Source organism: Anolis sagrei, chromosome 11 (genome assembly GCF_037176765.1).
Source record: "Anolis sagrei isolate rAnoSag1 chromosome 11, rAnoSag1.mat, whole genome shotgun sequence".
Taxonomy (NCBI): Eukaryota; Metazoa; Chordata; class Lepidosauria; order Squamata; family Dactyloidae; genus Anolis; species Anolis sagrei.
This window is the reverse complement of record NC_090031.1, coordinates 22,617,606-22,634,403: the sequence shown is the minus strand read 5'-3', so window position 1 is coordinate 22,634,403 and position 16,798 is coordinate 22,617,606. Positions and strand designations below refer to the sequence as shown.

General features: G+C 41.9%; 1 protein-coding gene across 1 annotated transcript in view; it reads left to right on the top strand.

Moving 5' to 3' along the window:
• The first annotated feature begins 4,801 nt into the window (after positions 1-4,801).
• TRIM37 (tripartite motif containing 37) overlaps positions 4,802-16,798 on the top strand; it is an 85,621-nt gene continuing 73,624 nt past the window's right edge. Inside the window, exons 1-4 of the mRNA XM_060757043.2 lie at positions 4,802-5,067; positions 8,476-8,577; positions 10,621-10,661; positions 11,741-11,857. Of these exons, the coding sequence (XP_060613026.2) occupies positions 5,047-5,067; positions 8,476-8,577; positions 10,621-10,661; positions 11,741-11,857 (281 nt within the window). The 5' untranslated portion in view covers positions 4,802-5,046. The remainder of the gene's footprint in view (positions 5,068-8,475; positions 8,578-10,620; positions 10,662-11,740; positions 11,858-16,798) is intronic.

Below are 16,798 nucleotides of genomic sequence, written 5' to 3'. Positions count from 1 at the left end.
CCCTTCCTTCCCTCCTTCCTTTCTTTCCTTCCTTCTTTTCTCCGTTCTCGCAGCATCCTGGCCCCCAGGACTACAGTTCCCAGAGTGCATTGCGTGTGTACTTCCTCCCCTGGGCGCTGCACATGCTCAGTTGGTTTTTGTAATTGTGAGTTTGTTGAAATGTTGTTTGGAATTTTGATGAGTGTTGTGCATACCTTGTGGGTTGAGGTATATGCACTGCAAATTTGGTGAGTTTTCGTCGGGGGGTTTTCGCGTTTTGCTGTCCCGTTGAACACCCTTTCCATTTTTATATATATAGATAATCATCATCATCATCATCATCATCATCTATATAAATAAAAATGTAATGTTCGTTTGTGGTATTCACAGAACTCAAAAACCGCTGGGAAAATTTACACCAAATTTGGACAGCATACACCTAACAACCCAATGTATGTTCTTCACTCATTTTTTTTTATTTTGTCATTTGGGAGTTGTAGTTGCTGGGATTTATAGTTCGTCTACAATCAAAGAGCATTCTGAACTCCACTAATTATGGCATTGAACCAAACGTGGCACAAAGGATTCCCATGACAAATAGAAAACACTAGAAGGGTTTGGTGGGCATTGACCTTGAGTTTGCGAGTTGTAGTTCACCTACGTCCAGAGAGCACTGTGGACTCAAATAATGTTGGATCTGGACCAAACTTGGCACAAATATTCCATATGCAGAAATATGAACACTGATGGAGTTAGGGGGAAATAGACTTTGACATTTGGGAGTTGAAGCTACTGGGATTTATAGTTCACCTACAATCAAAGAGCATTCTGAACCCCACCAATGACAGAATTGAGGCAAACTCCCCACACAGAACCCCCATAACCAACAGAAAATACTCAAGGCCATCCAGTCCAACTCCCTTCACCAGGGCAAATCAAAACCCTCCTGACAAAGAGCCATCCAGCCATAGATATAGATAGATATATATGATTCACACACACACAGTTATAGTATCATAGATTTTAAAGGGCTCCGTAAAGAAGGACAATTATACAGGGTTAGTCAAAATGCATAGGCCAATAAGCCATTCAATTGAATGGCTTATTGGCCTATGCATTTTGACTAACCCTGTATGTTGCATGTTACAGAGTAGGCAAACCAGACAATCTCCACATCAACATTGATAAAGAAACAGCAAGAAATACTGTTTACCCACAACCATAAAGAAATTAGATATATTAGAAACCAACACTTTCTCATTACTTGATTTTCCAGATCACCAGACTGGGCCACAGCAACGCCTGGCAGGGGACAGCTACTACTAATAATAATAATGAAACCTTACTTACTTACTTAGGTGATCCCTCATTGTCCGAGTAGGATTGTCTTCCAAGATCGGTGTACTTGCGGTGGTTCCGTAGGTGACTGTGAAGCCCTATTCTTGACCTGCATGTTCTCCCACAGTGAGGGCATCGGTTTCCATGTGGAAAGCAGTCCTGGTCGGGGTTGGCTTGACGCACCTTCCTCTTGGCACGTTTCTCACTTTCACCCTCCATTCTGCCTCTTCAAATTCTACAGCACTGCTGGTCACAGCTGACCTCCAACTGGAGCGCTCAAGGGCCAGGGCTTCCCAGTTCTCAGTGTCTATGCCAGAGTTTTTAAGGTTGTCTTTGAGCCCATCTTTCAATCTCTTTTCCTGCCCACCAACATTCCGTTTTCCGTTCTTGAGTTCGGAGTAGAGCAACTACTTTGGGAGACGGTGGTCGGTCCAGCGGAGTTGATAGCGGAGGAGCATCACTTCAGTGCTGGTGGTCCTTGCTTCTTCTAGCATGCTGACATTTGTTGCAAGCAGTAGTATGGGTGTTAGAAGGGGAGAAAGGGGTACTCGTGAGCAGGAGTCAGATGAGGAACAACAAAGGAAAAGGATCCGGGATATACTTATGGCACCTACCGATGAAGACTCATTCGAAGGGTTTTCCGGGGATGAAGGGTCAATGAGTGAGGGAGAGGAAGACGATACAATGGATGGGAATAGGGGAACAAAGAGGGTTACCTGAGAGCAAGAATCGGATGAGGAGCGACAGAGGAAGAGGATATATTTACTGCTCCCATAGATGAAGAATCATTTGTAGGTTTCTCTGGGAGTGATGGGTCAGGGAGCGATGAAGATGGGGATGACACGTTGGACTGGACTAAGGTAAAAGAGATACAAACTGTATGTGCAGAGCCAACGTCTAGTGATACATTTGTAGGGTTCTCTGGTAACGAGGACTGGCAATCGGGGAATACATTTGAGTCTTGTGTGGGGGAATCTAAGTCTTGACAGAAGTTGGAGAAGTTGGAGGGATGGGAGTAGGAATTCACGTGTGGAGTCAAGAACAGCTGTAAGAGATTATGATGGGGCGGAGGTCAGCTCATCTTCTGATGATGATGTGTAAGATAAAAGTAGGCTCTGAAATGGGGAATCTTTGCAGAAGGCAAGGTGTTGGTTTCGTCCGTGCATTGGGTACTTGTCGCTGCCTGTCATGTTGGTATTGGGTCCTGCATCTACAGGTTACTGCTTCCTTTCGTGTGTGTTTCTGGCCTACAACTCCCAGAAATCCTAGCCAGTTTACCAGCTGTTAGGATTTCTGGGAGTTGTAGGCCAAAAACGTCTGGGGACCCCAGGTTGAGAAGCACTGCTGTAGACCATGGCCATATAGCCCAAAAAACCCCACAACAACCCAGTAATGTTAGTTTGTGAGATTCTCAAAAACCACTGGACGAATTGACACTAAATTTAGACACAAGACACCTCTCAGGCCAACAAGTGACCACTTATAAAAACACTGGAAAACACAGCAGAAGAGACTTAAAAATAATAATAAAAGGGTGCTGTCTCCTTTCTGTTGAAATTGCCTGCATGCTTGTGGATTTCTCTGTATGGTCTGAACATAGCAAGTGGTTTATTTTATTGTTGTGTCAGAGCAACCAGTCCATTATATTACATTTCTAACAGAACAAAGTAAACAAACAGAAAGATACACAACTTGTGAATTTGGTAGTTGATTAATTGTCCTTTGACCAATATCTGTCTACTTGGAGTGCCTCTGATGTTGCTGCAAGAAGGTCCTCCCTGGTGCATGTGGCAGGGCTCAGGGTGCATTGCAGCAGGTGGTCAGTGGTTTGCTCCTCTCCGCACTCGCATGTCGAGGATTCCACTTTGTGGCCCCATTTCTGAAGGTTGGCTCTGCATCTCGTGGTGCCAGAGCGCAGTCTGTTCAGCGCCTTCCAAGTCGCCCAGTCTTCTGTGTGCCCAGGGGGGAGTCTCTCATTTTGTAACAGCCATTGGTTGAGGTGCTGGATTTGGGCCTGCCACTGTTGGACTCTTGCTTGCTGAGGCATTCCAGCGAGTGTCTCTGTAGATCTTAGAAAACTTTGTCTAGATTTAAGTCGTTGGCGTGATGGCTGATACCCAAACAGGGGATGAGCTGGAGATGTCTCTGCCTTAGTCCTTCCACTATTGGCTGCTACTTCCCGGCGGATGTCAGGTGGTGCAATACCTGCTAGACAGTGTAATTTCTCCAGTGGTGTAGGGTGCAGACACCCCGTGATAATGCAGCATGTCTCATTCAGAGCCACATCCACTGTTTTAGCGTGGTGAGATGTGTTCCACACTGGGCATGCATACTCAGCAGCAGAGTAGCATAGCGCAAGGGCAGATGTCTTCACTGTGTCTGGTTGTGATCCCCAGGTTGTGCCAATCAGCTTTCATATGATATTGTTTCTAGTACCCACATTTTGCTTGATGTTCAGGCAGTGCTTCTTGTAGTTGCAACATCAACTCCGCTGGGCCAGCCACGTTGTCCGGATGCCTGACCACCGTCTCCCAAAACAGTTGCTCTACTCCGAACTTAAGAACGGAAAACGGAATGTTGGTGGGCAGGAAAAGAGATTGAAAGATGGGCTCAAAGCCAACCTTAAAAACTCTGGCATAGACACTGAGAACTAGGAAGCCCTGGCCCTTGAGCGCTCCAGCTGGAGGACAGCTGTGACCAGCAGTGCTGCAGAATTTGAGGAGGCACGAGTGGAGGGTGAAAGAGAGAAACGTGCCAGGAGGAAGGCGCGTCAAGCCAACCCCGACCGAGACCGCCTTCCACCTGGAAACCAATGCCCTCACTGCGGAAGAAGATACAGAGCAAGAATAGGGCTCCACAGCCACATACGGACCCACAAGGAAATCCATAATGGAAGACCATCTTACTCGTCCAATGAGGGATCGCCTAAGTAAGTAAGTAAGTAAGCTTCTTGTAGGTCAGAGAACGGTCCAGAGTGACTCCCAGATATTTGGGTGTGCTGCAATGCTCCAGTGGGATTCCTTCCCAGGTAATAATCCACAGAGCTCAGGATGCTTGTCTGTTCTTGAGATGAAAGGCACATGTCTGTGTTTTAGATGGATTAGGGATCAGCTGGTTTTCCCTGTAATAGGCAGTAAGAGCACCTAGAGCTTCGGAGAGCTTCTGTTCAACCATCTCAAAGCTCCCTGCTTGAGTGGTGATGGCACGATCATCAGCATAGATGAAACTCTCTGTCCCTTCTGGCAGTGGCTGGTCATTTGTGTAGATGTTGAACATGGATGGAGCAAGCAAGTGGTGGGATTAGCCCAGCCTGCCTGGGTTCTCCAATCATATGCTCCCCCGCATGCGCAGTGCGGTCCTTTCCCGGGTTGCCCTAGCGCGCATGCGTGCTGCGGTTTCCTGGCGGCCGGCGAATGCAGCAGAGGCGGCGCGCGGGGAGGCAGTGGCGGCAGCGCATGCGCAGTGAGTGTCAGGCTGGGTCTGTTTTCTTTCCTTCCTCCCTCCCTCCGGCCCGGAGGAGCGCCTCTGAGGGGAGATGGGGGGCGGCTTGGCGGGGGGCCTGCGGGGGCCTGGGGGGCCGTGAACGCGGGAGACTCCATGGGCTGACCCAGGCGTGTGTTTGCCTCCCTCAGAGAGGCCGGCGGCGGAGGAGGAGGAGGAGGAGGAGGAGGAGGAAGAGAAGAGAAGAGAGAGAGAGGCCGAGCGGGCCTAGAGGGAGGCCGGCCAGCCATGGACGAGCAGAGCGTGGAGGTGAGCAAAGGCCTGCTTCTCATTCACGGTTGGGCCTCCCTCCACACATAGGAATCATTCACAGACGCACATTACCCTTTATACAGTCTCCTGTGCTATACTCAGAATATAAAATATTGTATATATATATATCATGTGTTTGTGTAGTCTCCTGTGCTATACTAATACTAATAATACTATACTAATACTATACTAATAATAATATACTAATAATATAATATAAGGTAATGCAACTCCAGGCAGTCATGCCGGCCACCTGACCTTGGAGGTGTCTATGGACAACGCCAGCTCTTCGGCTTAGAAATGGAGATGAGCACCACACCCCAGAGTCAGACACGACTGGGCTGCATGTCAGGGGAAAACCTTTACTAATACAGTATATGACTACTGCTAATACAATATTATATATATATATACTGTATATGTATATATATATATATATATATATATAACATGTAATATTACTAATTATCAATATAGTAATATATATATATGCTGTATTGTCGAAGGCTTTCATGGCCGGAATCACTCAGTTCTTGTGGGTTTTTTCGGGCTATATGGCCATGTTCTAGAGGCATTTCTCCTCTAGAACATTTCTCCAGGAGAAATGCCTCTAGAACATGGCCATATAGCCCGAAAAAACCCACAAGAACTGAGTATATATATGCTTCTCGTTCAGCGTTGGGCCTCCACGCATAGGAATCATTCGCAAACGCACACACACACACACACACATATTACATGTAATATTGCTAATTATAATGGTATAGTACAATATAGCAATATATATAATAATATTGTGCTATTCTAATGATATAATATATTGTATGTATATATATCATGTGTTTGTGTAGTCTCCTGTGCTATACTAATACTAATAATACTATACTAATACTATACTAATACTAATATACTAATAATATAATATAATATAAGGTAATGCAACTCCAGGCAGTCATGCAGGCCACCTGACCTTGGAGGTGTCTACGGACAACGCCGGCTCTTCGGCTTAGAAATGGAGATGAGCACCACACCCCAGAGTCGGACACGACTGGACTGCATGTCAGGGGAAAACCTTTACTAATACAGTATACGACTACTGCTAATACAATATTATATATATATATATATATATATATAATATTACATGTAATATTACTAATTATAATGGTATAGTACAATATAGTAATATATATGATAATATTGTGCTATTCTAATAATATAATATATTGTATGTGTATATATCATGTGTTTGTGTAGTCTCCTGTGCTATACTAATACTAATAATACTAATAATACTATACTAATACTAATATACTAATAATATAATATAATATAAGATAAGATAATGCAACTCCAGGCAGTCATGCCGGCCACCTGACCTTGGAGGCGTCTACAGACAACGGCAGCTCTTCGGCTTAGAAATGGAGATGAGCACCAACTCCCAGAGTCGGACACGACTGGACTGCATGTCAGAGGAAAACCTTTACTAATACAATATAGGACTACTGCTAATACAATATATATATATATATATATATATATATATATATATATATATATATAAAACATGTAATATTACTAATTATAGTGGTATAGTACAATATATTAATATATATAATAGTATTTTGCTATGCTAATGATATAATATATTGTATGTATATGTATCATGTGTTTGTGTAGTCTCCTGTGCTATACTAAGAATACAATGTTATCTATATAAATAAAAATGTAATGTTCGTTTGTGGGATTAACAGAACTCAAAAACCACTGGACGAATTGACACCAAATTTGGACACAAGACACCTAACAACCCAATGTATGTTCTTCACTCAAAAATGATTTTGTCTTTTGGGAGTTGTAGTTGCTAGGATTTATAGTTCACCTACAATCAAAGAGCATTCTGAACCCCACCAGCGATGGAATTGAACCAAACTTGGCACACAGTTCTCCCATGACCAACAGAAAATACTGGAAGGGTTTGGTGGGCAGTGTCCTTTGGTTTTGGAGTTGTAGTTCACCTACATCCAGAGAGCACTGTGGACTCAGACAGTGATGGATCTGGACCAAACTCTACATGAATACTCAATATGCCCAAATTTGAGCACTGGTGGAGTTTGGGGGAAAATAGAATCTTGACATTTGGGAGTTGTAGTTGCTGGGATTTATAGTTCACCTACAATCACAATCACAGATCATTCTGAACCCCACCAACAATAGAATTGGGCCAAACCTCCCAAACAGAATCCCCATGTGGGCCACAGCAACGCGTGGCAGGGGACAGCTAGTATATATACATAAAATATTTATAATATTATAATGTAATGCAATACGAATCTAATAGTAATACAATATTAATATATATTTTATATTACTAATATTATTACTAATAATATTACAATATGGTATTATAATATATTGTATATACATATAATATTTATAATATTATAATGTATTACTAATAATAATACAATATTATAATTATATATGTTATATCACATGTAATATTACTAATAATATTACAATATAATGGTATAGTACAGTATAGTAATATATATAATGATATTGTGCTATGCTAATAATATAATATATTGTATTGTTTATACATATAATATTTATAATATAATGTAATACAATATAATACTAATAATAATAATACAATTTTATAATTATATATTTTATTTTACATGTAATATTACTAATATTGTTATAATTTTTATAGTTTTTATAGCTTCTATGATTTTTATATGTTTTTTATGATGTGTTTAAATTGCCTTTAACTGTTTTATGTATATATATATGTTTCATCTAATTGTTGCCGGTCTCTATGCTGCCCTGAGTCGCCTTTGGGCTGAAAAGGGGAGGACAAAAGTGACGTAAATTTAAAAAAAATTAATTTTACAATATTATAGTATAGTAGTAGAATGTAGTAATATGTAATACTGATATTCTGCTATGCTAATAATATAATATATTGTATGAATGTATGTGTGTGTGTGTATGTATATATATATATTGTAAGTTACTGTGAGTACCCTTCAGGATGAGAAGGGCGGCATATAAATGTCATAAATAAATAAAAATTGTGCTAAGCTAATAATATAATATAATGTAGGTATGTATATATCTTGTAAGCCGATCTGAGTTCCCTTTGGGGTGAGAAGGTGACATATAAATGCCATAAATAAATAAATAGATAGATAGATAGATAGATAGATAGATAGATAGACGAGGCCTGGGGAAATTCTAGCCCTCCAGGTGTTTTGGACTTCAACTCCCACAATTCCTAACAGTTGGTAGAACTCAAAGCGGCTTAGAAGATACATATATATACATGCGATATATTATATTATTAGCATAGCACATTTTATTTATTTACAACATGATGATTTATTTTTGTCCTTGCAGAGTATTGCTGAAGTGTTCCGATGTTTCATTTGTATGGAAAAGTTGCGCGATGCGCGCCTGTGCCCACACTGCTCCAAGCTGTGTTGTTTCAGTTGCATTCGGGTAAGCAGAACTCTGGAGTTTCGTGGTGGACTTGCAAATTATGTGTGGGATTTCTAGATACTTGCTCATTATTATGCTTCTCCTTTAGGGAGCTTCTAACAAGCTTCTAAAGAGTCCCGGAATTCCCAGGGGTTCGTCAGATAGCAATTGTACGAGTTCTCCCACTTAAAAAGATGAGAGGGGCCTGTAATTGACATCCTAGACCTCAACTACGAGAGACAACATAAGAAAACACATCCAGAAAATCACAATGTCTGATTTTTAATGAATTTATTTGCAAATTATGGTGGAAAATAAGTATTTGGTCCATAACAAAACTTCATCTAAAGACTTTGTTATATATCCTTTATTGGCAATGACAGAGGTCAAAGGTTTTCTGTAAATCCTCACAAGATTGGCACACACTGTTGCTGGTTGTTGGCCCATTCCTCCATGCAGATCTCCTCAAGAGCAGTGATGTTTTGGGGCTGTCACTGGGAAAGATGGACTTTCAACTCCCTCCAAAGGTTTTCTATAAGGTTGAGATCTGGAGCCTGGCTAGGCCACTCCAGGACCCTGAAATGCTTCTTACGAAGCCACTCCTTCCTTGGTTGTCCTGACAGTGTGCTTGGGATCATTGCCATGCTGAAAGACCCAGCCATGTTACCTCTTCAGTGCCCTTGCTGATGGAAGGAGGCTTGCACTCCAAATCTCATGATACTTGGCCCCATTCATTCATTCATTCATGTCTATGGATCAGTCACCCTGGTCCCTTTGCAGAGAAGCAGCCCTAAAGCATGATGTTGCCACCCACCCGCATGCTTCACAGTAGGGATGGTCTTCTTTGGATGCAGTTCAACATTCTTTCTCCTTCAAACACGACAAAGAGTTGTGTTTCTGCCACAGGGTTCTACTTTGGGTTCATCTGACCTTCATATGACATTCTCCCAATACTCTTCTGGATCATCCAAATGCTCTCTTGCAAATTTTAGTCGGCCCCGGACATGTCTTGGCTTCAGCAGGGGGACACGTCTGGCACTGCAGGATATGAGTCCCTGATGGTGGCGTAGTGTGTTACTGATGGTGGCAGCCTTTGTGATGATGGTCCCAGCTCTCTGCAGGAGGTCATTCACTAGGTTCCTCCGCTGTGTGGTTCTAAGATTTTGGCTCACCGTTCTTGTGATCATCCTTTGGACCCCATGGGCGGGGTGAGATCTTGTGTGGAGCCCCAGATCGAGGGAGATTCTCAGTGGTCTTGTATCTCTCCCATTTTCTAATTTTTGCTCCCACCATTGATTTCTTCACACCAAGCTGCTTGCCTATTGCAGATTCATTCTTCCCAGTTTGGTGCAGGGCGACCATTTTGTTTCTGGTGTCGTTCGACAACTCTTTGGCCTTCACCAGAATGGAATTTGGAGTGGGATTGCTTGAGGTTGTGGATGGGGTCTTTTAGACCGAGAACAAGTTCAAAGAGGTGCCATTCCTACAGGTCATGAGCGGAGGACAGAGGAGCTTGTCTGGGAGACCCAGAAATCTTGCTTATTTGTAGATGACCAAATACTTATTTTCCACCATAATTTGCAAATAAATTCGACAAAAATCAGACAATGTGATGATCTGTATGTGTTTTCTCATGTTGTCTCTTATAGTTGAGGTCTACCTAGGATGTCAATTACAGGCATCTCTCATCTTTTTAAGTGGGCAAACTTGTACAATTGGTATCTGAATAAATACTTTCCCCTCCACTGTACATTTTTAATAGATGCTGAAAGTCACATGTCTTTTGGAGCTGACAGTATTTTGTTTTTGATTTTTTTCTTTTGAATGTCAGGTTGGGTCCAAACTTAGCTATACATTGAAGAAACACTTTGAAATCACAGGGACAAGGAAGTCTGTAGGGTCTGCTCAAAGTATAATTAAATCTAGAGCCATTCCACTGTTCCTTGAGGTTGCAAACTGTTTTTCAGAAATGAATCCAGTTATGGAGTTAGATGTGATCATCTGTATTTTCTAATATTTCTGAAATCCTACACTGTGTTATACCATGATTATTTTTGTTGACAGCGCTGGCTGACAGAACAAAGAGCCCAGTGCCCACATTGCCGGTAAGCTGTTCCTTTTTATTTTTTATTTTTTGTTACCGTTCAAAAATCTTACATTAAAAAACCCTGAAATCAAAGAAAAATCATAGAATCTTAGATTTGGAAGAGACCTCCTGGGCCATCCAGTCTCAACCCCGTTCTGCCAAGAAGCAGGAAAATTGCATTCAAAGCACCCCCGACAGATGGCCATCCAGCCTCTGTTTCAAAGCCTCCAAAGACGGAGACCACAATCCGGGGCAGAGAGAGAGTTCCATTCCTCGTCCTCATCTCCAGGGCAGCAGAAAACAAGCCTGTTCCCTCCTCCCTATGACTTCCCCTCACCTATTTATGTGTGGCCCTCATCGTGTCTCCTCTCAGTCTTCACTTCTGCAGGCTAAACATGCCCAGCTCTTGAAGCTGCTCCTCATAGGGCTTGTTCTCCAGACTCTTGATCATTTTAGTCACCCTCCTCTGGACACATTCCAGCTTGTCAACATCTCCCTTCAATTTCAGTGCCCAGAATTGGACACAGTATTCCAGATGTGGTCTAACCAAGGCAGAACAGAGAGGTAGCATGGCTTCCCTGGCTCTGTTGGCATTGTTTCTAATGGCTTGTTCTTGGACTGCCAGAATCAGGCCCTCTTTTGTCTCCTTTTTCAAAGTTCCATTTGTGAGCCACATCCATGTTTTTTCTTTGTCAATTTGGCTCACAATTTTTCCCAGGAAATGTCCATGGAGAGCCTTATTATTATTATTATTATTATTATTATTATTATTATCATCTCTAAAGTGTGAAATTATTTGCACCTCTTACATGCAGATTCCTTCTGCAGATGTGTAGTCAGGAACTAAATTCCATTATTAGTTCTCTGAATCACTGATTAATTCTTTCCATTTCATTTATCTTTTCAATACCTCCATAATTAGTTAGGGTAGGCAACAAAACCAATACACGTGTCTTAATTTGATATCTCTACAGCAGTTTCCCTTTTTCCCTACCTAGACTTTAAAGAGGTGAATGGATAGTAATAACATAAGATAAAAGTATTGTTTTCCTTTTAAACAAATTCTCTGGTTCTCACTTTGGAAATAATGTCTTGCAGAGCTCCGCTCCAGCTGCGAGAACTTGTCAACTGTCGCTGGGCTGAAGAGGTGACCCAGCAGCTTGACACGCTCCAGCTGTGCAACTTGAACAAGCATGAGGAAAACGAAAAAGACAAGTATGTCGGAGTCGACGGTCTTATGGGTTGAGAGTTTTCAAGTGCCTTGTTTAAAGGACTGACTCGATTTAGGAAGCCAATGTTTGGATGTTCAAAAGGCCGGATTAAATTAAGTCAAACAAGGTGTCAGTGGGGACCCCTTTGATAGTTTAGGACTTTGAGAGCAGTCTGGGCCAGTACTGTGGTTTTTGAGTGGCCTTGTTATTTATTTATTTTATTTTTTATGTACAGCTTTTATATTCCGCCCTTCTCACCCCGCAGGGGACTCAGGGCGGATTACAGTGTACACATTGTTGGCAAATATTCAATGCCAATTTTGACATACAACATATACAGACATAGACAGAAGCTATTTATCTTTTTCTGGCCGCCAGAGGAGCTGTCACTTTCATCGTCCATCTGCGACACTGATGAAGTACTTCCGCATTCCCCGCATGCTTTTGCTGGAGTCTTTTTTTATGGCCTCATAAATTAGTTAATTTAGCCTTCCCATACTTTAAGGTGGTACCTTATTTTCCTACTTGATAGATGCAACTGTCTTTCGGGTTGCAAAGGTCGACAACAGGCTACACAATTGGTTGGAAACCCACTCCAACCCGGGCTGGCTTCGAACTCATGACCTTTTGGTCAGAGTGATCTTAATGCAGCTGACACTCAGCCAGCTGCGCCACAATCCCGGTGTTAGCTAATGTGATAGCTGAGATTTTCTAACTATCTCCCAAAGAGATCTGAGACAATCCCTGTTTCTCCTTCATGCTAGACTTTAAGATTGAATGAAGCTTGGCACTTTTCTTTATGGTTCTAGCCCACTTTGGACATTTGGGGGTGGGGGCAGTCCAGGTCCCTAATGGTGAGCTCTGCTTCTCTATTCAGTTGAGAATTGGAGACAGGGGCAGGGATTTCCCTGATGATCATTTTGTGCTTTTAAGGCTCTGTCAAGAGGTGACAGCGACATAGGGATAGAGAATGCTAGGTCACATTGAACACTTACAGTTGTACATGGAATTGAGTTTTTTGGCCAGGGCATCCTGATGTTGGTTTCACCCCCTGGGAACATCATAATATGTTGGTAGTCTAGCTTTTTCTGAATTAATTTATAGAAAAACTAGCCGTCCCCTGCCACGCGTTGCTGTGGACCACATGGGGGTTCTGTCGTGCCCAATTCTATCGTTGGTGGGGTTCAGAATGCTCTGAGATTGTAGGTGAACTATAAATCTTGGCAACTACAACTCCCAAATGTCAAGAGTCTATTTTCCCCAAACTCCACCAGTGTTCACATTTGGGCATATTGAGTATTCATGTAGAGCAGGGGTCCACAAACTTTTTAAGCAGAGGGCCAGGTCACAGTCCCTCAAACTGTTGGCGGGCCAGATTATAATTCGAAAGAAATACAAATGAATTCCTATGCACACTGCACATATCTTATTTATAGTGCAAAAACACTTTAAAACACTACAATAATTAAAATTAAGAATATTTTTCACAAATATAAACTTATTTGTATTTCATTTGAAAGTGTGGGCCTGCTTTTGGCTGATGAGATAGGATTGTTGTCATTGTGTGCTTTCAAGTAGTTTCATACTTATGTTGAACCTGAGCGAGGGCCGGGTAAATGACCTTGGAGGGCTGCATCCGGCCCCCGGGACTTAGTTTGAGGACCCCTGGTGTAGAGTTTGGTCCAGACCCATCATTGTTTGAGTCCACAGTGATCTCTGGATGTAGGTGAACTACAACTCCAAAAGCAAAGGACACTGCCCACCAAACCCTTCCAGTATTTTCTGTTGGTCATGGAAGAACTGTGTGCAAGTTCGGTTCAATTCCATCGTTGGTGGAGTTCAGAATACTCTTTGATTGTAGGTGAACTATAAATCCCAGCAACTACAACTCCCAAATGACAATTTTTTTTGAGTGAAGGACATACATTGGGTTGTTAGGTGTCTTGTGTCCAAATTTGGTGTCAATTCGCCCAGTGGTTTTTGAGTTCTGTTAATCCCACAAATGGACATTTCATTTTTATTTATATAGATAGATCAGGCATCCTCAAACTGTGGCCCTCCAGCTGTTTTAGCCTCCAACTCCCAGAAGCCCTTGCCAGGTTGTTCATTGGCCAGGAATTCTGGGAGTTGGAGGCCCAAACAGCTGGAAGGCCACAGTTTGAGGATGCCTGAGATAGATGGTAAGTCCTTACATTTTCGTCTCTCTTTTTGAGTTGATTGAGGCATGAAGAATGGGCCCACACATGGTTATGTGAGCTTTCCTATTTCCTCCCTCAGAATTTTAGCAGTTTGTTCATTTCTTTTCATTTTTTTTTTTGCACAACATTCTATATAGGGCGGAGAGTAAAGGAATAACAGTATGAGAACCATAAGACAAATAAATTTAGAGATTCAGTGATCCTTTGGCTATTGTAAGACCATGAGGCTAGTGAAAGACAAATCTGTTTTTCACTACATCAGTGGTTCTCAACCTGTGGGCTGTGGCCCCTTTGAAGGTTGAACAACCCTTTCACAGGGATCGCCTAAGACAGTGGTTCTCAACCTTCCTCATGCTGTGACCCCTTAATACAATTCTGCCTGTTGTGGTGACCCCCAACCATAAAATTATTTTGGTTGGTGACCCCCAACCAAAATAAAATTATTTTGGTTGGTTTACATTATGATTCATACTGTTATGAATCATAATGTAAATATCTGATATGGATATGTATTTTCATTCACTGGACTGATATGCCCAAATTTGAATACTGGTGGGGTTAGAGGGCGGGGTTGATTTTACCATTTGGGAGTTGTAGTTGCTGGGATTTATAGTTCACCTGCAATCAAAGAGCATTTTGAACTCCACCAACGATGGAATTGGGCCAAACTTGGCACACAGAACTCCCATGACCAACAGAAAATACTGGAGGGGTTTGGTGGGCATTGACCTTGAGTTTTGGAGTTGTAGTTTGCCTACGTCCAGAGACCATTGTGGACTCAAACAATGATGGAACTGGACTAAACTTGGCACGAATGCTCAATATGACCAAATGTGAGCACTGGTGGAGTCTGGGGCAAATAGTCCTTGACATTTTGGGAGTTGTAGTTGCTGGGATTTATAGTTCACCTACAATCAAAAAGCATTCTGAACCCCACCAATGATAGAATTGGGTCAAACTTCCCACACAGAACCCCCATGACCAACAGAAAATACTGTTTTCTGATGGTCCTTAGTGACCCCTCTGACACTCCCCCGTGACCCCTCCAGGGGTCCCGACCCTCAGGTTGAGAACCACTGGCCTAAGACAAGGGATCCTCAAACTTTTTAAACAGAGGGCCAGGTTACAGTCTGTTGGAGGGCCAGATTATAATTTGAACATGAATGAATTCCTATGCACACTGCACATATCTTTTTTGTAGTGCAAAAAACACTTTAAAACAATTTTAACAAATATAAACAAAGGAAGACGTTTTATTTATGTCCATGACAACAGCCGCTAGAATTATTTATGCGAAACAATGGAAGCAGAAAGAAATACCAGAGAAAGATCATTGGATAAAAAAGATAAACGAAATTAAAGATATGGACATGTTAACTTTTTATTAAAAAGAAATACAGGCAATCTGGTAAAACAAATAAATTGGAGGACTATTTGAGGACTATTTAGAAAGGAAATAGAAGGACATGTAATTGTATTCAATTACAATTAAAAAATAAAGAAATGGACAATTATCTATTGGGAAGAGTGAATAGACAAAAAACTGGAAAAAACACGAAGAATTAGAAGGAAGTCACCGTTTTGTTTTTGTTTGATTTTGGTTCGATTTTTTCTCCTCCCCCCCCCCTTTTTTTTCCTTTTTTTGGGGGGGGGGTGTGAGGGTCTTTTTTTACACTTAATGGACTTTGGTTTTCTTTTTTCATTTTATTTTTTGGTGTGTGTGAGTGTGTTTTTTCCCCCATTTCTTTATTATTCTTTCTGTCTTATTTTCCTACTTTTCTATCTTCTTTAGTATATTCCCCCACTTTCCATGTAACTGTATAATCTTTAAATAAAAATTGTTTAAAACAAAACAAAACAAAAAAAACACAAATATAAACTTATTAGTATTTCAATGGGAAGTGTGGCTGATGAGATAGAATTGTTGTTGTTGTTGTTGTTGTGTGCTGTCAAGTCATTACAAACTTAGGTTGACCCAGAGTAAGGGCCGGGGAAATGGCCTTGGAGGGCCATATCCGGCTTCAGGCCTTAGTTTGAGGACCCTTACCTAAGACCATCAGAAAACACATATTTCTGATGGTCTTGGGAACCAAGACACTGCTAACTTTTTCCCACCCCTTCGCTTCCCAGAGGCCTTTTCTTCTTCTCCGGAGGGAGGTGGTGATGTCAGCATTCCCCCCTCTGTCATTTTAGGAGGAAGAGATGGGAACAATGGATGTGAAGTTTGCTTTGGAGTCAAAAGGAAGGAGGAAGGGAGAAGGTGAGGGAGGGCGGCTTGGGGGGAAGAGCAGGGCTTAGAGAAGGGTGGAGTGGCCCCTCTCAAGGAGAAAGAAGTAGCAATGAAAATACACCCTGCATATCAGATATTACAATTCATAACGGCAGCAAAATGATAGTTGTATTGTCGAAGGCTTTCATGGCCGGAATCACTGGGTTGTTGTAGGTTTTTCCGGGCTATATGGCCATGTTCTGGAGGCAATTTTTCTCCTGACGTTTCACCTGCATCTATGGCAAGCATCCTCAGAGGTAGTGAGGTCTGTTGGAAGCAGGAAAATGGGTTTATATATCTGTGGAATGACCAGGGTGAGACAAAGGACTTTTGTCTGCTGGGGCTAGGTGTGAATGTTTCAGCTGATCACCTTGATTAGCATTCAATGGCTGTTGTAATTTTTGAGTTTTTTAATACTGGTAGCCAGATTTTGTTCATTTTCATGGTTTCTTCCTTTGTGTTGAAATTGTCCACATCC